At 54.9% G+C, this 23,207-nt stretch overlaps 1 protein-coding gene across 1 annotated transcript in view; it reads right to left on the bottom strand.

The window, feature by feature from the left end:
• The window catches only part of SBSPON (somatomedin B and thrombospondin type 1 domain containing), a 25,862-nt gene extending 2,655 nt beyond the window's left edge, over positions 1-23,207 (bottom strand). Inside the window, exons 1-4 of the mRNA XM_084865017.1 lie at positions 22,961-23,207; positions 11,399-11,593; positions 2,670-2,760; positions 635-811 (exon numbers count right to left, since the gene is read on the bottom strand). Of these exons, the coding sequence (XP_084721143.1) occupies positions 635-811; positions 2,670-2,760; positions 11,399-11,593; positions 22,961-23,183 (686 nt within the window). The 5' untranslated portion in view covers positions 23,184-23,207. The remainder of the gene's footprint in view (positions 1-634; positions 812-2,669; positions 2,761-11,398; positions 11,594-22,960) is intronic.

Below are 23,207 nucleotides of genomic sequence, written 5' to 3'. Positions count from 1 at the left end.
AGTACTTGTGATAGAGACTATGTGGCCCAAAAATATCTATTGTCTGGCGCCTACAGAAAATACTCACTGATCCCCGACCTATGAAATTGTTAAAAATCCACCCCTAGCCGAAACCGGTTTGGCTCAGTGGATAGAGCATCGGTCTGCGGACTGAAAGGTCCCAGGTTCGATTCCAGTCAAGAGCATGTACATTGGTTGCGGGCACATCCCCAGTGTGGGGTGTGCAAGAGGCAGCTGGTCGATGTTTCTCATCAATGTTTCTAGCTCTCTATCATTCTTCCTTCCTCTCTGTGAAAACAATCAATATATATATATTTTAAATCTACCCCTAAAGGTGCAGATTCAGGTGGGACTCAAATCTACATATTTTAAGTCACCTAAATGACTAAGTCATTTAGGGTGGTCTTTGGTAGTCACTTAGGAACTGTGCCCCAGAATCTAAATTCACCCCTGAAGTCCCACAGTGTGAACTGGACTCTCGAATGGCCAGGAGGAGAGTCTTCACACGCCTTGTGTTCTCTCTCCAACTCATACCTCATGTGCTCTGTACCGGACATGTGTTGAGGACACACAGAGGACAGATCTCTGCGAATGAGTAACAGGACAAGTCCTTCAACCCCTTTCCGTCACTTACCCGTCAGAGTCCAGGCCGTCTCCGGAACAGCGGAGGCTTGCCGAGTTCATGGCTGGAGGCTGACAGTTGACACACACCGTGAACCCCTCTCGCAGGTACTGCATCCATCGCGTCAGAGGGCGGTTTTCCCTGGCGCAGTGGTGAGTCAGTGACTCAGTCTTGAACTCCATGCAGTACCTAGAGCAGAAGCAGGAACCATTTCACTCGCGCTAGAAGTGGCTGAGCCCTCTTGACAGCCTCAGGAAGCCTGTTGTCCCCAAGGACACCTGACCGCCTGGAGCAGGCAGAGCTCCTGCCCAGGTCCCACCCTGGTCCCAGTGCCGGTTCTCATTCGCTGGACGGTGACAACTGCCTTGAACCGAGGCTCTTCATCCATGACTGGATTACCTGGCCAGCATGGATCTGCAGAAACCCAGATATTCTGTATCCTGTCTGGCCTGACCACAATATAAAAGCATATTTCAGTGGGAAAATCGCCCTTGATAAGTTTGCTGACATTTTAAGGAATTCTATCAATTGAACAAGAACTTGCTTGAGCCATGTGAGTCCCAGGAAGGCTTGTCCTTGATGCCCATGCAAGCACTAGTTCCCCAGACACCCCCAGGACCCTCCCTGCACTCCACCCAGCTCACCTGCACAGTCTGGGGTAATGACTAGAGTTTTGACTTGAAGTCAAACATTAAAGTTATACTGGACATCACAGGTAAAAGGAAATGGGAAGCCAAGTCATGTCTGTGACAGAGGCTAGTGTCACCTGACATCACACTTGGAAAACTCTAACTCACTATGACTAGAATGAGGGCACCAGACATGGGTGAATGTTTCAGAGTCTTGTTCTCGAAAGCAACACAATTTTATAATTCTTTGGGGGAAATAAAGCAGAGTAAAAAACCATGAATGTTGCATTTTAGGTTCTATGCTAAAATGGGCTAGAATTATGAGTTGTAATTGGTTGGATGGAAAGTTAGGTGGAGTGTCAGCTTCGAAGATCTCTAGCCTGGCAGGCGTGGCTCAGTGTTTGAACAACCCATGAACCGGGAGGTCACAGTTTGATTCCCAGTCTGGACTCATGCCTGGGTTTTGGGCTCCATCCCCAATGAGGGACATGCAGGAGGCAGTCCATCAATGATTCTCTTGTCATTGATGTTTCTATCCCTTTTCCTCTCCCTTCCTCTCTCTAAAATCAATAGAACTGTGTCTGTATTTAAAAGATAATCTAGCCAAAACCAGTTTGTCTCAGTAGATGGAGCTTTCAGCCTGCGGACTGAAGGGTCCCGGGTTCGATTCCGGTCAGGGGCATGTGCCTTGGTTGCGGGTACATCCCCAGTAGGGGTGTGCAAGAGGCAGCTGATCGATGACTCTCGATGCTTCTAATTATCTCTCTCCCTGCCTCTGTAAAAAAATTAATAAAATATTTTTTTAAAAAAAGATAATCTAACAACAGCAGGTGTCATTCATTTAGGCATCTTAAAGTACTGAGGTAGGAAAGTACAGTGCAGCTCCCATCAACTCCAGACAGCTCACCCCGCCACCTCTTCAATGATGTTCGCTAATTCAGTTCTCATAAGAACCCCACGTGGCAGGTATTGACAGCCTCGTCTTTCAAGAAAAGGCTGGGGTGGCCGGCGAGCAGCAGTGGGGATTTGAACGTGCAGCCACCTGGTGTCCTACTCCGACAGCAGGAGAGTGGTCCCTCCCAGCCTGGGCCTTGAGTCCCTAGAAACCCTCAGAGCTCAGGCCTGGGCCAGTTTCAAGTTCCCCAAAGAGGAGGTGCTGGAGTCCATGGTCCCAGAGAGACTGACAGTGTTATCACCCCATTTTTATATAGCGTGTTTCTGGGGAGTCAGACCTCAGAGACAGATGCAGCTTTAAAGTCCAACAGAAACGGAGGGGACCAGTGCTTTCCAACTCTGAGGTCAGGTCCTCCTTGCCCAAAGGCACTGAACAAGTAACGGGGAAACGCGAGCACACCACGTTGACTTGGGGGCTGACGACCATACAAGTGAAAAGACGAGTTTAAAGAAAAGCACATTACCCGGCTTCCTGTGTGTCTGCAGACCACTGCGGGGAGGCCACTTGTCTTGTTCTCTCCTTGTTGAAGGCAGAGGTAGTTATGAAGGCAGGGGCTGGAAAACAGGGTGACGGTGAACACCTGAGGCTGCAGAACTCCGGCCAGCGCTTCCCAAACCTGTCCACAGCCCTCGTTTCTCAAGCCGAAGGCCTGTGGCACAGCATCGGGGTGGTCAGTGTCCCCAGACCCATTCGGCAAACACTGGTGGGCACGGATGAGTGTGGAGGGGCTGCAGATTGGATAAGCGGGCTTGTCTGCAGAACAACACTGAGAGGGAAGGGCCAGTAGGAACAGCCTGGAGGAAATTAAAGGACAAGGAAAAAGTGAGGGACTATTTTTACAGATGAAATATAGAGGAGAGATGGGAAAGCTGAGAAGAATAAAGTGAAAGAATGAAGGAGGGAGAGAAAGAAGACAGAGTGAAAAGGGATGGAAGGGAATAAGGACAACCAGAAAGAGGAAATGAGAAAGGGGGGAACAGAAGCAGCGAAGGAAGGAAGTGTGAGTGCTTCCCACATCCGGCAATGGCAGCCTGGAAGCTTTGCCGCCAACCACATAGCCCAGGAGTGACTGCCAGGTGCCAGCCGGTGCAGCCTTCTCCCTGTGCCCACCTGAGGAAGGAAAGTTCCAACCAGTCCCCTCCCCGCTCCCCTCACCCTACCCCAACCTTGATGCTCCTGGTGGGAGAAGAGAAGATGAGCCAGGAATTCTTCCATCTCTGTTCTTTCTGTGATGTTTGCTTATTTGTACGTCTCCTCCCTATTCCATCTCTAAGCCCAGGGAGGCACCTGCCACTCCAGGAAGCACCTGCAGGTAACCTTCAATTCCATTCTGCTCTCAACTCAAGGAAAACTGTGGCCCTGAAACGCCTAACCAGTGTGTGTGCAAGGGGCCCGTGAGAGAATGAGTGAAGTCACCAAATTGTCCCCAAGGAGTCCGCCTTCCCCAGGGTTTTCTGTTGTACTGAGGCTGGTAGCTAAAATGCCCAACAGTCCTGCCTCCCTTTCATTTCAGAAACAGGACCAACCCAGGAAGAGTAGACACCGGCTAATGTTGGCTTCTGGGTACCAACATCATCATCAACATGAGCAAAACCGCGGGAGAGTACCAGGGGCAAAATTGACCCTTCAAGCGTACATGTTCATTTTACCTGGCGCCTTACGGCCACAAGGTGGCAGCCCTGTTCCGTTTTAGGTTTTCTCAGTGCTGAGTCACTTAAGTTACTGGGGAATGTGAGACAAGAGTGGCCCACGCCTGGCAGCCACTTGCCCCCAGGAGCTGTAGGCATTGCTCCTGCCTCCTGTGGTTGGTGCTTCCTCTCCGGCAGAAAGGCCCCTGCGTCTCGCACAAGCCCCAAGCCCCAGCTACGTGGTGCTGCGTGGTGCTGTTTGCTGCACTAACACTCAATTTTTTTCCAAAGAGAACACAACACGTGTTCTAAACGTGACTGTAGCTTTTAAACTTCAAAATCCACAAACAAAAAGAACAAGTGAATGCACATAGGTCAGGATCCCTCTCTGTTTCTCTTAGACCTAATTCTAAAGCACAGACATCTGAAGGGTTTTCGTTTTCCCACAGTCTGTTTTCATGCCTGTTCTTCTGATGAATGTGTGTGTTTATTTGCTAAGTGAAGGACGCGTAGCTTTCTACCAAGCAAAACTGTAACAGTTCCAGGGTGTGTTTCTTTACTCAAACATCTACTTGATCTAATTTGCGCAGCATACATCACCACAAAAGGCCAAGGCTCAAGCACTAATGCGTAGCTCAGATCAGGGAGGCTAGGACTCCAGTTTCTGATATAAAACCCCAAGAACAGTTTTAGCATGATAAAAATAAAGCTGACAAGGACGCACTGCTGAGTTTCTGGGCACAACTTGAGGCACTTTTCCTGGTTAGCTCATTGGAGTCTCGGCACCCTCAGACAGATCCCAGTCATTCCCCATTTCACAGATGGAATCGTGGTGCAGAGAAAGTAAGAAATGTGTTCGAGCCGAAACCGGTTTGGCTCAATGGATAGAGCGTCGGCCTGGGGACTGAAAAGTCCCGGGTTCGATTCCGGTCAAGGGCATGTACCTTGGTTGCAGGCATTTCCCCAGTAGGGGGTGTGCAGGAGGCAGCTGATCGATGACTCTCTCTCATCGATGTTTCTAACTATCTCCCTTCCTCCCTGTACAAAATCAATAAAATATATATTTTTAAAAAAAAAAGAAAAAAAAGATGTGTTCGAGGCCCGTGTTTAGACAGGGCAGTGCCAGGCCCTGATTCCAACCACATCTGCACAGTCTCCATTACAATGCAGATCACAAGTTTCACTATCTTCTAAAGCAGGGGTCTTCAAACTACGGCCCGCGGGCCACATGCGACCCGCAGAGGAGTCTGATCCTGCCCGCCAGGTTTTTTGGGCAGTGAGCGCAGCCGAGGTGTTACAGTAGGAATTAGTAGTTCATATAGTCCGGCCCTCCAGCTCTCTGAGGGACCGTGATCTGGCCCCCACTTTAAAAAGTTTGAGGATTCCTGTTCTAAAGCCTATTTCCCATGAAATGTTTACCTTCTGCTTTGTTTTCGCTTTCTGTCCCTGATCACTGTCTGTACTGAGAAGAGAGGAAAGGGGGAGATGTTAGCCCTTACCCTCAGACCCCTGGGGCCAGGGAGCGGTGGGCGTGTGGCCCAGGTGCTGGGGGTGGCTCAGGGTGGGCGCCATGGACGTCTGTCGTGGGAAGACATCTTGGATGTCCGATCCTCCGTGTTTGGGAAGAGCTCTCACGTTTAGTGTCATGTCACCGATCTTCCCAAGGGCTTTGTAAAGAGCTGTTCTAGGCCGAAACCGGTTTGGCTCAGTGGATAGAGCATCGGACTGCGGACTGAAAGGTCCCGGGTTCGATTCCGGTCAAGGGCATGTACCTTGGCTGCGGGCACATCCCCAGTAGGGGGTGTGCAAGAGGCAGCTGATCGATGATTCTCTCTCATCGATGTTTCTAACTCTCTATCCCTCTCTCTTCCTCTCTGTGAAAAATCAATAAAATAAAAAAATAAAAAAATAAAAAGCTGTTCTAGGGGGTTTTCTCCTCACAGAACTGAGGCTGCCCTGGCCGGTGTGGCTCAGTTGCTGGGCATCATCCCATGCACCCACCGAGAGGTTACCAGTTCGATTCCCGGTCAGGGCACATACCCAGGCTGGGTTCTTGGTCTCCAGTAGGGAGCATGCGGGAGGCAGCTGGCATGTTCCTCTTTTTTCCCTCTCCCTCTCGCTCTAAAAATCAATAAACATTTTAAAAAATTAAAAAGATGGGGCTCACAGAAGTTAAAGGGAAAATAAATAGTAAGTGACTGAGCAAGGGCCCCAGCACAGAAGGCAGCTTCCGGTTTTGTAAGACCCACTACAGTGCCAAGGCCCTGGATAGGACCTAGAATAAACGCTGGCCGGTAGCCCTGGCTGCTGGACCCTGTGTCCTGTGTCCCACCCCCTCGGCCCACCTGACAGGGTGCCTGCCCTCCCGGAGTCCTCAGAAAGCAGACCAGGAGCCAGGATGCCTGCAGGGCTCTGACCCAGCACCACAATCCGCCCCACAAACCTAATCGTCATGACTGCAGAGCGGTGAGTAAGTTAGGAGTTATTTTGGCCTCCGGTCCCACTTCTGCTTACGCGTGGAAGTCGTAGCTGGGTGCCCAGAACAAAGGCTCACCGCGAGTTCCTCCTCCTCTGGCCTTCCTGGCACAACACTCGGACCTCATGGGTTCTTTGTGACCGGGCTCTTTGGCCAGCGTCCCTGGCATCCCACCAGCCCACCATTGTCGGCTTTCACAGCAACTTCCACTTCTAACAGCGTGGCCCGCACATACCCCCTTTGAACATGGAAAGTAAATTAAATTTTCCCTGAGAATTTCCTAAAGCCCTCGAACACAGTAGGGTATCATGGCAGCAGGCTCGGAACCCCAGGTCTGTGGATTTCGGGTAAAAACAGAACAGAAAGGACATCTGGCCGGCGACACCGGCCCGGAAGCACAGGCTCACAGGCACATTCGCCTCCCTGCAGGAGGAGAACACACAGAGCTGTCGTGTGCAACGGATGCCATCCTGTGGCTTTTGGGTTTCTTTTATGATAAACATAAGAGTCAAAATATGCACTGAATCCAACGGGAAAAATGCAATAGCTACTTGATCATAAGAGCATGTCAGCGATGATTACGTATTCACTGGCCTCCCGGGGCCTTTATATTTCTACTTGGTGCCTTTATATTTCTACTTGGTGCTAACCAGAATCTGTAGTTGCAATTTTAACTCTTAAGAAAACAGTCAACAGCAGAGCAATACCTACCAAGTGCAGGGGCTGGGGGAGCACGGGATTTAGAGCCATGAGACAGACCCAGGTTTGAATTCTGGTGGCCCTTCGCCAGTGCTGTCACCTCTCTGAGCTCCCACGTCCTGTGCAAACCAAGGATAATGCCAGGCCAGAACAAAGATGTCCCCGCCCTGGTCCCCAGCTCCTGTGCACACAGCAGGCTCCGTGCAATGAGCAATCGGGTGCCAGTCAGTCCATCCTAGGGAGGTTATCCTGAATGGCCCAGGGAGGTGGGCCCGTGTAATCACAGGGGTCCTTACAAGTGGAAGAAAGAGTCAGAGTCCTAGGAGGATGTGACGCAAGAGGGGGATGCAGAGAGGTGAGGCGTTGCTGTGGAGACGGGAGGAGGGCCGTGGGGAGAGGAACATGGATGATGGAAAGGCAAGCCTTGTGAGGCCCCGTCTGGCTTCTGACATCAGTAACCAAAGATGATGCATTTCCGCTGCTGGTCACTAAGTCTGTGGCGCTTTTGTCTCTGACTTTCTGGGGCATTGACAACGGCGATCCAACCGCGCCTGGGGGGTTTCTCTAAAGCACATGTGTCAAACACAAGGCCCGCGGGCCAAATCCAGCCCGCCAGGCCTTGCAATGTGGCCCGCACCGCGCTGTCATCACTGCACTCCGCTGTCAGTTTATGACATTGTCAGTTTATGACTGTTCAGTAAACCATTCGGCCCGCGATTTAGGCTGGATTTTAGATTTTGGCCCCTTCTCTGATTGAGTTCGACACCCCTACTCTAAAGTCTCCTCGGAAGGCCCTGCCATTCGGTGAGGCTGAGAAGTTCCCAGTTCACCACGCCCTGTTCCCAGTGGGGTTCCCCTCTCTCTCTTTATCTCTCTATCTCTATATCTCTATCTCAGCAAGAAGAACCCAGCCCCACCTCCATTCTGTTTGCAGATCCCCTCAGCTAAGTATCCAAGTTCATCGCTTACAAGCTGTGCTTCCACATAACTGCAGGCCACAGTCCCACTGAGCTTCTGCCCCTGATGGCAGAGACCCCTTTCCACCAAGGGACAATCCCTTCACGCCCACTCCCCCCACACCCCCAGCCTCAGAAAGCAGCCCAGCGAGCCTGGCTGGGCCATCACCGCCCTGCAGAGAGAAAGGTGCGTCACTGTAAGCCACTGCGTCAGTGGTCATCTGTCTCAGCCGAGGTGGAGCACTCATCCCCTCTCAGGGCTGCTTTGGAGACCGGATCAACACTGGCTCCACACGCTCTTTGGCATGCAAATGGGAGGGGTCATTGGGCCACATGACAAGGGGAGAGGAGGGGAGGGCAGGGCAGGGCAGGGGAGGGCAGGACACCCACCCAGGTGACCACCCAGGGCTGAGCTGCAGGTAGAGGTGAGCCCCTCCCCATGCTCCCTCCCCAACCTGCACGTCCACTGGTCGTGCCACTCACTACCCGAGCTCTAACTGCCTGGGATGTAGTTGTCACTCAGGTTTGCACCTCCACTCTCGGACTCTCAGTAAAATGTAAATGAAGGCACCGGTGGGGAGGGTTGTGAAACTGGGCCTGGGCTTGAGGAGGTGGAAGACCCCACCCCCTTGGCTTTTCACAGCATCATCTCATCTCCCTATTGGGCTCCCCGAAGGCCCATCCTCTTCCAACATTTCCCCAGAACACCTGTGAGAGGCCCCTTGGGGAAAAGGGTCATTTAATCAAATAAGGTGGGGACATCCCTTACCACCCCCTGCTGTGGGGCATAAACACATTTAGCATAATGAAGAGAGTTCTTTGGTATAGAAAATGGTCTGATTTGCCCCACATTTCCCTGATGCATCCCCTTGCACTTTGGGGAGTCCTGCCCTCAGGAAAGTGTCATCTACCCATCCAGCCTCGAGGCAGAGGCCTGAGGGAGCTGTGGGCCCATGCTCGGGCCAGAGCTGTGGTCCTTGGACTTGGGTGAGCCATGCCACCCCCTGGAGGCCTCGCTGATGGGGAGTCTGGGTGGGGCCGAGGAACCCCATTTCCAACAACCTCCCAGGTGAGGCCCAGGCCCAGGCCCAGGACAGCTTTAGGAACCAGCAGACGGGAATATTGGAAGCGTCCTGTCCACAAGCTGGCCGGGATCGACAATCCCAAGACATCCCAGTAAGGAAAGCGAATGTTGGAGACATTCAACACTCACAATGTGGGGTAACTCAGACCATTTCTCTACCAGAGCACCTCTCCATTGTGCTGAGTGCGTTTCCATTCCTCGAGAGGTAAAGGAACGGAGCCCCTGCTTTCCTGGCAGGTTTTTAAGCCGCTCACGCCCACTTCCTCCTCAGCCGTTCCTGCGGAGCAGGGGTCTTCAAACTATGGCCCGCGGGCCCGCCAGGTTTTTTGGGCAGTGAGCGCAGCCGAGGTGTTACAGTAGGAATTAGTAGTTCATATAGTCCGGCCCTCCAGCTCTCTGAGGGACCGTGATCTGGCCCCCACATTAAAAAGTTTGAGGACCCCTGCTGCAGAGGAATGGGGTGTGTGGCTCGGTCCTATTTGGTTTCTGCGGGCCCCAAACGATTTCTCTGGGAGCCTAAGAGGACAGCTGTGCCCCTGGCAGACCTCCCCCCCACCACACACACACACACACACACACACAGCTCCTTTTCCCCACGACCAGGACAATCTTTGCAAATCAAGACCTGCTCACACCTGCTCCTGCAGAAAACAACATCCTTGTGGGTATCCAAGGCTTTTACAGTAAAGACCAGAATCCGAATTGGGGCGCTCTGAGGCCTGCACTGGGGGGAAGGGTATTCTCCTCTGTCCTCACACCCAGGCCTTCCTTTGGCTTCTACAACGGGGCCTCTGAACCTCCCTGTGGGACATAACTGAGTCTGGGTGTGGGGACAGTGTACCTCCCTGTGTGACATACGTGAGCCCTCGGCGGTTCACGCCCCCAAGGCAGGCTGAAGCCTGATAGCTCCAAAGCCACTGGCACCAAACTCAAAATTGTATGCATCCCATTGCTTTGAAAATAGTCAAACGAGCAAATTTTTAGCCACTTAGGCCCAGCCGGGTTTGCAGACCCTGTGAAACTACACCGCAGCACCTGCCGGCCATTGAGAAGCTCACACCTTGTGGTTGTAAGACCCCGAGCGGTCCAGGCCCTTGCCTTTGGCCACTCTGTGGCCCCAGGACTCCTGCCCAGCTGCTCCAATGACATCACTAGACCCAAGCCCTGTCAGATCCCTCCCCTTCCTCTGAGGATGGTGCCCCACACCACAGCCTCTGGGCAGATGTCCCTGTCTCCCAGCCCTGCCCCATGACCGCCCGCCAAACTTGTGTGTCCTGCCTCTCATGGTCACGTCTTCCCAGATCGCCGGACCTCTCTGAGCCCTTCCACTCTGGCCTCCCAGCCTCACCCCCAATCCTCAGGGACACCCCTCCCTTCCCGCCTCCACGGCCCCTATAACCCCCAAGACCAGGGCAACCAGCTTCACACCCTCTGTAGGCCCACACCGCTCACACTCAGATCCCTACCAGCCGGGCCAAACTACAGCTGTGGTTTTCAGAGATCCGTTTCCCAGGAGGACCCGGGCTCACCTCCGCCTCCTGCTGGACAGGGATGTACCTACAGGACAGCGGGCTCCTGGTCACCATTTCTGGCCACCGTAACCCTGGCACCGCCAGTGCCCACCGGGAATGTTGGTGTGCGGGGCGGAAAGAGGAGCACAATGGCCTGACCTGAAATGTTCCAAGTTCCTATGGAAAACACAGGGTCTCCGCTCTGCCTCTGTTCTGGCAGGTTCCATCCGGATCCAAACACGGGCCCTGGCCTTTCCGCCCGTTTCTCTGGGAGCTTCCCGTGGCTCTGACTCACCCAGGGGCGGACCCCGGCCCCTCCACAACCGCAATGAACTTGTCAAACCACAAATCCCATCGCATCAGCTCCAAGCCAGTTGGCTGAGAGGCTGGGCAGGTGTTTCCAAGAGAAGATTAGTAACTCTCCCACCGGTGAGCCCTGGGTCAGGTTTTCACTCTTTTCACCTGGGCGCCTGCTGGCGATGAGCAGGACTGGGTGGGAGGTGGAATGGACTTATCCCTCCGGGACACTCACTGCCGTGGGTAAAGCATCCTCACCCCCGTCCTCGGCCACCCGCTGGGCTGAGTTTGCTAAAACCCAGAGTCCAAGCACCAGGAGAAGGGGGCACGGCCGGGTTAGAAACACAGGAGGAAGCACAGGGCGGGGCGGGGCCGGGGATGCAGCTGGCCGGGCGCTCCACCAGGCATTTCCTGGACCTCATCCTATCTGCTCCCTGCAGCCCGCCCGTCCGGCCCCCTCCCCGCAGCTCTGCACTTCCCCTGCCGGCACCTGCCCTGCGGGGGACCCGGCACCCAGCGAGGGGAGTCGCCCCGGACTCACCGAAGGCGCCGCCGCAGTCCTGGCCCCGCCGCGTCCGGTACTCCAGGCAGCCGGCCCGCTCCTCCAGCGCCGGGCACGCCGCGCCGCCGTTCAGCGGCTCCTGCCGCACCGGGCGCCGCCGCACGCGGGTCCCGGGCCGGCACTGGTCCGAGCAGCCGCTCCAGGGGCTCCACTCCCCCACGATGCACGGGCGACCTGCAAGACACGGGGGCACGGTCACCGCTGGGGGAGCCCAGCCCCCAAGCTGCTCCCCACCCGGCTCAGAGGGGCGCCCCCCGCGGGAATGCGCTGTGGCTGAGCCAGCAGCAGCGGGAGGAGCCTCTCAGCTGGGCCCAGGTGACCTTGACTCCCTGCCCTGATGGTTAACTGATAACCGGTGGCCTCGCCGAGGCAGGTGCAGGTCAGGGGACCCGGAAGGTGGGTCTGAGCCAGGGACACACCTGAGTCAAGAGAGGAGGCCTTGGGGTACTTCCTCATACTCCCCAGGCTTAGATCAGATCTTGGCGTGGGTCTTAACTTTCTTCTTCTTCTTCTTTTTTTTTTTTTTTTTTTTTAATATATTTTATTGATTTTTCACAGAGAGGAAGAGAGGGATAGAGAGTTAGAAACATCGATGAGAGAGAATCATCGATCAGCTGCCTCTTGCACACCCCCTACTGGGGATGTGCCCGCAACCAAGGTACATGCCCTTGACCGGAATCGAACCTGGGACCTTTCAGTCCATAGGCCGACGCTCTATCCATTGAGCCAAACCGGTTTCGGCTTCTTCTTCTTTTTTAACATGTGAGTTTTTACAGAGAGGAAGGGAGAGGTAGAGAGAGTTAGAAATATCGATGAGAGAGAAACATCGATCGGCTGCCTCCTGCATGCTCCCCACCGGGTATGTGCCCGCATCCAAGGTACATGCCCCTGACCTGGGACCCTTGAGTCTGCAGGCCGATGCTCTATCCACTGAGCCAACCGGTTAGGGCCTTAACTTTATTCTTGATTTTAACTTTTTCCTCCCCTCACCAGTCCTTTTCTATTGTAACAAGAGCACATATTCATTATAGTGACCGCAAGGGGAAAAACCAAAGCATAAACAAGAAGTTTTACATCACCACCACCACGAGCCCATCACCTGCCCGGGAGTATCAGCTACTGTGTCTGCGGAAGACAAGGCTCGGGGCCCCACCAGGGACCCCTCACGTAGGCTGCCCATCCTCACCCTCCGCGGTTGGAGCTGAACCATGAGAGGCGTCCAGCTTAGAGACGAGCCGCCAGGGCCCACAGAGGTCAAAGCATCATGGTCCCCGGGAAGGGGCAGAGTCAGGGTCAGAATCTGCTGGAGCGTAAATTCTGCCCACGACTGTGGTTGCACAGTTAGCGATCCCACTGTACGTCCTAACGAGTCTATAAAGGCCTGTAATGCGGTTTGGAAGTGAGTTATTTCAGGACTTGAAATCAGATACAAGACAAGGTCGAGAAGCTAGAACAGTGTTTCCCAAACTTCTCTCATGATGAGAATCACCTGGTGGAGTTGTTAAATACTGATTCCTGAATCCCAACTAAGAAGTGCTAAACTAGAATTTTTGGGAACATATAGTGCTCTAAGCTTGTCAGGCTTGCCCACTAGACAATAAAATAAGCTCAGAGCACTAGTTAAGTATACAATTTTACCTATATGTTCCCAAAAATTCTAGTTTAGCACTTCTTAGTTGGGATTCAGGAATCTGTATTTTAACAACTCCAACAGGTGATTCTCATCATGAGAGAAGTTTGGGAAACACTGAGCTAGAAGGTCTATGTTCCTCTGGCACCAGGTGCCAACACGCTCTCTCTCCCACGAAACGTGGCTCCCCCTCACCCTCGCGAGTCTGCAGAGACCACACCAAGAAAGCCCCCTCACTTCTCTGGGACCTGGCTTGGCCTGCCGCCAGCTTGTACCGGAAAACCCGACTTGCACCCTGGAGCTTTGGGCTCACAGCGCTGGGAAGACATGTCCTTTGGCAGCGAGCACACAGCTGCCCCGGACTCGAAAAGGGTCCCACCCAACATAAACACCTGGTTGTGACTCAGAAGTTCCAAACTGGTTTGAAATCTTTTTATTCATCATCTAAAAACTCATCGCTGTCACATGACTCACGGGCCAGCCACCTAAGGCAGCAGGAATGAGCCACGCCAGAACTCGTTCCCAATAGCCGCGGCGCGCCATCTCTGGAAACTCAGCAGAGAGCGTTTCCTGCTCCTGTCCTCTCCTGTGGACCCCTCCCTTCTTATCTTCAGGATCTCGGGATGAAAATGGCCCAAACAACCACAGGTATGTATTTAAAGAGACAGCTGGGCGAGGAGCTGCGTGGGAAGGGCTTCTTCTGTCCTTCGTTTTTCCAATAAATCTCTTTCGACCCAAACAAATCTCTTCATCTCCGAGTCTAGCTAATCCTGCCCTCGTGTTTAGACTTGAACAACATTTACCATTTCACTTTTTAAAAAATACACTTGTTGCCCTATCCGGTTTGCTCAGTGGACAGAGCCTGTGGACTTGAAGGGTCCTGGGTTTGATTCTGGTCAAGGGTACATGCCAGGGTTGTGGGCTCAATCCACAGTAGAGGGTGTGCAGGAGGCAGCCAATCAATGATTCTCATCACTGATGTGTGTCTCTCTCCCTCCCTCTCCCTTCTACTCTGAAATATATTTATCTATCTATATTAGAGGTGGTGGTGGGGGGGGTGGTCCCTCAGCACAGCCTGTACCCTCTCCAACATGGGACCCCTCAAGGGATGTCCGACTGCACATTGCATATGACCCTAATAGAATCGGGCCTAAACGGGCAGTCGGACATCCCTCTCACAATCCAGGACTGCAGGCTCCCAACTGCTCACCTGCCTGCCTTCTTGATTGCCCCTAACTGCTTCTGCCTGCCAGCCTGATCACCTCCTATCCACTCCCCTGCCAGCCTGATCGATGTCTAACTGCTCCCCTGCCGACCCAATTGTCCCCAACTACCCTCCTCTGCCAGCCCGGTTGCCCCCAACTGCCCTTTCCTGCTGGCCATCTTGTGGTGGCCATCTTCTGACCACATAGGGGCAACCATCTTGTGACCACATGGAGGCGGCCATCTTGTGTGATGGTGTGACGGTCAATTTGCATATTACTGCTTTATTATATAGGGTGTGTGTGTGTGTGTGTGTGTATATATATATATATATATATATATATATATATATTCCACTTGTTTCAAATATGAACATTTGGACACGACAGAAGTGAGTAACATGGCCTTGGGTAATGCCCTATCCATGTGGTAGAAGATGGCATTGGGGAGTTCTATGGCTGAAATTAGTCTCTCAGCGTTACTTCAACATTTGTGTCTCATGCCCAATGTCTATTATTTTATTCAGTTTGACCCACAGTGAAAATCCTCAAGGTACAAAATAACAGAATCCGTCCTTGGCAAAATGCTATGGGCTGCTTTTCCTGTAAAGAGAATCTCTGGGGCCCAGAACAACATCATCTCCGTGGCTGGGTGGCAAGACAAAAGGAAACAAGTTTCCATAGAGCGACCGAGTTCACAAAGGCTGCGCCCCGGCACACTCTGAGGTACTTTTCCCATTCTTCACACACAAATCAATTCCTGACTGACTGGTGAACTTCTGATGATTTGGACGGGAGGGTGTCATAGATCACAAGCGACCTCTGGTCAGGGAGGTCAGGGGAAGTGCGGAAACGCCTGAGATTCAGTGCCAGGAGCCATATATTAGACCGCGGGACACCATTTCCTTCCGAGCGGTCCCATGAGTGCCTTGTCCCCTTCCCTCTCAGTGCACCTGATTCACATCTGCAAACGGCAAATCGAAGTCACTGGGAGGGAGACAATGGAAAGACCCAGGGTGTGAGGAATTCCCAGGCCTTCCTGCGCACCAGCCAGTCCCCCTCCTCAAAGCTTTCTGGTCCTCAGATGTCCCTGCCACGGCCACAGGGGGAAGGCCCAGAACAGAGATGTGCACAAAACTCTGACTTTCTCCATCACTGGGGTTCCGGGGGTCCAACAGACCGCTGCCCCCTGAGCAATCGGGACCATCGCGGCTTCCTGATGTCTCCATGTTAGGATATGACGTCATCCCTCTCACTTTAGGGGACAGGAGCCTACCTTTAATGGGTGCCAGGAAGCTGGGCAAGCCCTTTTTGTTCTTTGTCTAAACTCACTGGACTATTCAGGTGGCGTTTCTCCAGAAGCAGACGGCACACGTGGAGGTGAATGCCAGTCGTTTATCGGGGAGGTGACTCCAGGAGCATACGAAGGGAACAAAGGCAGAGACCGCGAGGCAGGCACCCACGGCCCTGCGTTAGGCCCAGTGGGCACCGCTGCCCTCGGCGCGCTGGGAAGGGAGACGGTGGGAAGGTCCGGAGCAGGGGGATGCTTCCTGGTGCACCGGCCCATCCCCCTCCTCAGGAGCTTTCTGGTGGTCAGATGTCCTGCCATGGCCACAGCGGGGAAGGCCCAGAACGGAGACGTCATGTATTTCAGAAGCGCATCTGCGCACACGAGAAGGCACATTGCATATGACCTAACAAGGTACCCAGTCATGGCCACATCCAGTGAACTTAAAGATGGTCACTCATCTTCCACAAAATGAAGAAATGAAGGAATGAAGGAATGAAGGAATGAAGGAATTAATAGGTGGTTGGCTTTGTAAACTTCCTCTAAACGTCCTGCTTTGCCATTGAATTGAAATGAAATTCAAACCCCTTGCAGTTTGTGGCCGGCCTGTGCCTGCCCCTCCGCTCCCACCTGATCCCCCCCCCCGCCCCCCCCCCCCCCCCCGCCTCTGTGCCAAGCCCCAGCCACGCCAGCCTCCTGACCCCTGGAAGACACCAAACTCTTTCACAGCCGAGGCCTTCGCTCTGCCAGGAATGTTCCTCCCACACTGGGCACGGCTGGGCTCGGCTCATCCTGTAGCCCCAGAGGAGTTATTTCTTCTTCGGGGAGTCCTTCTCCAGCCAGCTTAGCCAAGTCCTTCCCAGCCCCTACACACGCCCCTCAAAATTATTTCCTCTCTTTCCAGCATCTCCACGGTTCACCATTACATGTTCATATGCTACAGGGTTCATTGTTGGTGAGTTTTTCACTTCATGCCTAGTGCTTGGCACTTAGGAAGAACTCAAAAAATAATTGCTGAGGGAAGGAAAGAAGGAAGAAAGGAAAGAAAAAAGGAAGGAAGGAAGGAAGGAAGGGAGGGAGGGAGGGAGGGAGGGAGGGAGGGAGGGAGGGAGGGAGGGAGGGAGGGAGGGAAGAGGGGGAAAGGAAAGGAGACATGGCACTGGGCAAGTTCCTCCTCCTTCCTAATGACGTTCTCCCCTGAAGCAGACTCTGCTCTGCTCCCATCATTAGTTAGAAGCCACAGCACTGACTGACAGACACCCAGAGTGGGAAGGACAGGAGAAACTTCCAGAGCCAAAAACACGGGGTTCTGAGCCTGGCCCAGAGCCGTGGGCGCTCTCCTGGCAGCGGTGGCCGGGGGTGGGGCGGGGGTGGGGCGGGGGTGGGGTGGGGGGCGGGAGCAGTGCTCTCTGTGCCTTCAGGTGAGGGAGGTCCCGCGTGTCCTGGCAGCCACACATTCTTCTAATCCTTTTTCATGCATTTCTGCCTCCTGCCAGGACCACGTGTTGAATGTAACAAGCTTCTTTAATTTTATTATCTGTGGTGTGAAGAGGTTTTTTCCTTTTATCTGAGCCAAACTTCCTTCACTCAAGAATTGCAGAATATGCCGAAACCGGTTTGGCTCAGTGGATAGAGCGTCAGCTTGGGGACTGAAAGGTCCCGGGTTCGATTCCGGTCAAAGGCATGTACCTTGGTTGCGGGCACATCCCCAGTAGGGGGTGTGCAAGAGGCAGCTGATCGATGACTCTCTCTCATCGATGTTTCTAACTCTCTATCTCTCTCCCTTCCTCTATGTACAAAATCAATAAAATAATTTTAAAAAAATAAAATAAATAAAATATACCACAAGTAGTTAAAAAAAAAAAAAAAAAAAGAATTGCAGAATACGGTGCAAAAACCCTGCTCTCTCCTCTGTGGCCCCCGTGGACTTCCTGTTTCACAGGCCCCTGCCCTCCACATGGACCTTCGGGGTGAGGACTCCGGCTTCTGGACCTAACTTTTATAGACACTCACGCCCTCAGAATCGCCACGGGGCCTCCGCTAGGCCCATCACAGCCTCGGAGGGTGTGGCAGCCAGAACTAGATGCTCTTCTCAGTCTTTAGATCCCAAAGGGCAATTTGAAAAATCCTTTTCTCTAACGCTTTTCTTTTTTTTAATTGATTTCAAAGAGGAAGAGAGAGAGAGAGAAACATCAATGAGAGAGAATCATTGATCAGCTGCCTCCTGCACGCCCCGCACTGGGGATCAAGCCTGCACACTTGGCACGTGCCCTGACCGGGAATTGAACCGTGACCTCCTGGTTCATAGGTCGACGCTCAACTACTGAGCCACACCAGCCTGGCTCTTAATGCTTTTCTTGATGATGCCAAATACACACAGACACACACACACACACACACACACACAGAGCAACCTGAGCTGACAGTCAGCAGCATTCATATCATAAATGTGTTTGGATTTGGATTGCATACATATATTTTAATGGAAGGCCTTGCTTGTATTCTCACGTAGCTGTGTCTCTGCGGTCAATCACCGACACTCAGACACCCCCCCTCTGTAACCCAGCCCTGCCTGCTCGGCTCTCTGCCAGCCTCGAAGCTGACGGCCACCCACGATCAAGGGCCTTCTCCTTCGCATTGTTAAGTGCAGAGAGTCCTCCTCATTCCCAAGGAAGTGCTCTCTTTTCACACTCTGCCCACCGCGTGGCTTTTGCCCGCTGACATTCTGTGGAAGAAAATGAGATACACACACACACACACACACACACACACCCCGCCCAGGGTGACACAACTTGAAATGGTCTTTATCTGCCTTTATCTGTCTCCGTTCTACATATGCATTTCCTGTGGAACCTCGTCAGAATTGCTCTGGCGGTCCAATGAGACCAGAGGTACCCCCTGGAAAATCTCCAATAAAGCCATCAGCATCGCCTTCTCCGGCAGAAACCACGCCGCCCAGCCCCTGTGGGGTTGGGGGTCTTCCTTTCGACACGTTGTCTGGGCAGGTGCCTGGAATGCTAGCAAGACAACGAAATGGGCCGCCCCGTCAGAGAGCTGGGGCTTTAGGCACCATGTAACCCCCCCCCCCAAAAAAAAAAGGGGGGATGCAAATTAAAAAGACCACGCCGCCGTTTCTGGGTGGGTTGTTCCCTTATCCGGCGCATTTCTGTAGATATTTTCCGAATGGTGTGCGGCACACACTTTGTAGTCAAGGAAAAAAAATGTTATTGTTAAAAGGGCATGTGGGCACACCCCACCGGCAGTGCCTGGGAAGCCACAGATTACATCAACACATGTGGGATGACATCTGACAAATGTTACCGAGGCCCCGAGATGGCCATCAGGGGAGGCAAGAGGAGGACACGCTCCTGCCCTGGAGGGGCCGTGTCGATGGGGAGAGAAGGCTCCGCCAGGACCTGCGGGGCGGGGCCTGCCCTGCGCGCACCCAGCCTCTAGGGGAGCCTCGTTTCTCTGAGGCTCAGAAACATGATGCTTACCCGTGCGGGCTCTGGAGCCAGAGGCCCTGGGTTCGATCCCTTTGACCTACCAGTGGTGTGACTGTGGACCAGCTGCCTACCCCCTGGCCTCCCGGGTCCCCGAGTACCTTGTCCGTCAGAGAGACCAACGTGAGCAATGCGGGCATCACTTTATGGCGCTGATTCACAGCCATTGGCTTTTGTTTGTTTAATTGAAGGGAAGACCGTCCGCCCGCAGAAAGAGCCGGACTCGCTTTATTGCGGCGGTCTGGAACCGAACCGCAATATCTCCGAGGTATGCCTGTAACCTCGGTGGGGGTGAGCCCTCAGTCAGTGCCCGCAGGAGGGCCGGGCACGGAGGGGATGCTGGGTAAGCCTGACAACATGGCCCTCCTGACGGCACACCCAGGGCTGCAGCCGAGTCCTGCGAGCTGAGTGTCGGTGCGGCCCCGCAGACAAAGCAGGGGAAGCTGCACGCTGTCCCTCGGCCACGCCGGCTCCAGGAAAGCCTCAACTTTCTACACCACCCAGTGACACCCCTGCTTGGGGTGAGTTTCAGAGCCCCTGTTTTCACGTATTTTGCCCCATCTTCCTCCAGATACGGCGTCAGCAGACCCGGCCAGTGGACTTCCTACATCCTCTGCAGTCCCGGCCAGAGAGGCTGCTCCGCCTCTGTCCCCCTCCCTCCACGCGGGCTCATTATTCCTCTTTCCTGAAGCGGCGCATCCAAGATCTAAGGCGGCCACTGCTTCTGTGACCTCAGGAGGAGGCACCAGCAGCCCGGCTGGTGCAGAGACTGGCTGTGCTGAGCCTGAGAGGCAAGCCTTCCCCGGAGGCTGTCCAGACAGGAAATACAGACCTGTCTCCTCCTCCGCCTGCCTCCTCCCCCCATTCCTGATCAGCCCAAAGGAGAACTGCTTATCTTTTTGGGGGGAGAGGTGAAAAGACATCCTTGACATTAAAACCCTTGCCATCATCATCATCATCATCATCATTCGAGTTTCTGAGACGGTTTCAGAACATATTTGGGGGGCGGGGGGAGAGACACAGCTTAGTAATTCTATAGATCCAATAACTTATTTCTATTTAGAAAGAGACATTCCAGATCTCATCGTTTAGCCACACCAAAACGACAACAACAACAACAAAAAACAAATACACCCCCCCACCACCACCATAATATGTTTATCAGCATGGAAAAGTCAGAAGGAGCAGAAGTAGGGCACGCTGAGTTCGGACACGGTTCAATGTTCTGTCCACATTTAATGCCATTCTGTCAAAGAGGCTCCCGCCTGCAGCAGCACTGGGTAAGAAGGGGCTCTCAGCGGCGGAGTGCTCCCTGCTGAGCCTGGGTTTGCCCAGGAGCGAAGACTAGCCACGCACTGGCCCGCACAGGCCTGGCTGGCGGCAGCCTGAGCTCAGGCCCCCTGGGTGTGGCTCTCCCTCCGCCGTCCCCTCCTGGGGCCAGTGACCCAGAGCCCCCTGCAGTCTCAGCACCACAGCTGTGGAGCCCGCGGGCAGCCCCTCGGCCTTCTCCGTGCAGCCCCCCTCACCAAGGAGTCAGCTCTGTGCTGCCCCCTTCCTCTCGCCCTCAGCTCTGCGGGTCAGCAGGCTCCATCTCGCCAAGCGGCCAACTCCCAATTGTTTGTTTTCTCCTTTTCAGCCCGAAAAGGCTGCAGGTGCAGAGAATCTACCAGCAAGGAGTCTTTTTGGCCCCAGCCTTTGCCTACCTGACTAGCTGGTTTTGTGAGTCTTTCCGCAGACGGAATGGCCACCTGGTATTCCTGACTCCTAAGTCCCCACTCTAACAGGACAGGCTTTTAAAAAACATTTGTGCTTGCTGGACTGAACGCAAGTGGTTTATTTTTGACCAAATAAAGACTCCGAGGATTCTGCAACTGCTCACAGCAGTGTTAGTCCTCTCGGGAAGCCAGGTCTCCTCAGGACACGGCCTCGTCTTTCTCCATCCCTCTCTGCGCCCGAACCTCCACCGCTAACTGTTCACCGGGCCTGTCCTGTTTGCCAGCCAGGCCAAAGGGCCTTGCCAGGGCCTGGCACAGAAGGCCGGCACCCACAGGGAACTGCTGGGACGCTCCCAGAATTCCTTTCCCCTGTAGAAGCCTCTCGCTCAGCCTCCAGGACTCGGTTTGCCTGCCACTTCCTCCAGGAAGTCTTCCTTGAATTCCTCTGGTCCTTCAAGTTTTCCTTCTCTAGCCTCGAGGTCCCTTATCCTGGCACCAAGCACGCTACACACGCTTTTCCATGGACTCTGAATGAGGGCCGAACCCGTGCCTTCATCATAGTTGTGTCTGAGTCACATGATCTGAACTACAGGAGTTCCGTATTTAGCTTTAAAATGCAGGCAAAGGCCCCAGCTGGTGTGGCTCAGTGGATAGAGCGTTGGCCTGCAGGCTAAAGGATCCCAGGTTCGATTCCGGTCAGGGGCACATACCTCGGTTGCAAGCTCCCGGCCCTGGGCAGGGCATTCAGGAAGCAATCAATCGAGGTGTCTGTCTCACATGGGTGTTTCTCTGTGTCTCTCCCTCTCCCTTCTACTCCCTTTAAAAATCAGTGGGGGGAAAATATCCTTGAGTGAAGATTAATAACAACAAACACACACACACACACACACACACACACAGGAATGAAATGCAGGCAAAGCCGCTGAGGGAGAGGCTTGGTGAGGGGCTGCAGGGGCCAGGGAGCAGGGTGGGGAGGGTGGGGCTGCATTTCCTGGACAGCCCACTCTCCTCTCCTCCGAGGGAACAGCAGCTCATCAAAAAGAAGATCAGCGCTGGTGGGTAAATCATTAGCTTCCCATCAGGGTCAAACCATCTCAATGCTTTTCAACTGTGTTCCTCCCCAGGAGGCGCGGGTCTCCCCGCGAAGAGGGGCAGAGGGTGCGGCCCACCACCCGGCCCTGCAGGTTCCTCACCCGGGGGCTGGGGCTGGGGGGGGGGCGAGGACCCCTCATCACCGGGTCCCGGACGCAAACCCTAACGGGTGTGAGGCTGGTGGGTGGTGTGCCCCGCGGGGAGCGAGGCTCCTTTCCTTCCAGAGCCGCTGCTCTCAGGTGCACCCCGTTCCCCAGGACCGCACCCCCCCCCCCCCCGTCCCCCTGCGCCCCCCTTCCCTCCGCATTTCCCATCAGCGCGCGCCTGTGGGGAGTGTCCGGATGGGCAGACCGGCCCTCAGGGGAAACCAGCAAGACGGAGACAAGATGGGAACCCCGAGACTGGACTCTTTATCGAGCTACCCACCCACTTGACACGGGTTCGGGAGGGAGCGGAGGGCCCTCCTGGGAGAGGCCTGCAGGCGACACCCAGTGAGCACAGCTGTGCGCCCCCAGAACTCGCTCCCGGCGCTAGCCCTGGGCCATGGGACCATCCCCGTTCCCTCCCTCATCCCCTCGCCCACCCTCCGGGCCCAGAGGGTCTCAGAGTGAAAGCGGGGAACCCGGGCCCAGGGGTACTCCCTTCCAGCCCCCCCACACCTGCCAGTGCCATCTCCCCAGACGGGAGGCGGCCGCCCCTTCCATCCAGGCTGTGGCGGGAGGGGTGTCGGGGCGGTAAGTCTGATGCCCGGAGCTGGGGGGACCCGGTGCGCACAAGGGGAGGGCTGAGCGCCCTGGCCGGGTGGAGGTGGGGGGGACCCGGTGCGCACAGGGGGAGGGCTAAGCGCCCTGGCCGGGTGGAGCTGGGGGGACCCGGTGCGCCCATGTGGAGGGCTGAGCGCCCTGGCCGGTGGAGCTGGGGGGCTCGGACGCAGGGGCTGGGGGCGGGGGGGAGGGACTCCAGGTGGAGCCGGTGGAAGGAGCGGGGCGCACGCGGATGGAGAGGGCCTGGCCGGCCGGACAGGGGGCCTGGACCCGCCCGGATGGAAGGGGCCGGGGTACGGTCCTCGCCGTGGGACCCCGCGCCCCTGGGCTGTGGCCCCGGCACCCACCTGGGCACGCCCGGTCGTAGTCGAAGCAGCAGTCCCCGGCGCGGCGGCAGGCTTGGTCGCAGAAGCAAGTGCCGTAGACGCGGTCGAGCCTCCAGCCGCGGGCGGAGCAGGCGGGGTCCCGGCCGGGGCAGCAGCGCCCCGCGTCCCCGCAGCCGCCCAGCGCCCCGGGCCCCAGCCGCGCCAGCCACAGCGCCAGCCACAGCGCCCGCCACCGCGCCCGCATGCCGGCTCCGCGGCCCTGGGCCAG

This window comes from Pipistrellus hanaki, assembly GCF_964339955.1.
Source record: "Pipistrellus hanaki genome assembly, chromosome: 17".
NCBI classification, from domain to species: Eukaryota; Metazoa; Chordata; class Mammalia; order Chiroptera; family Vespertilionidae; genus Pipistrellus; species Pipistrellus hanaki.
Note: the sequence above shows the minus strand (reverse complement) of the source record. Positions and strands in the feature narration are given on the sequence as shown.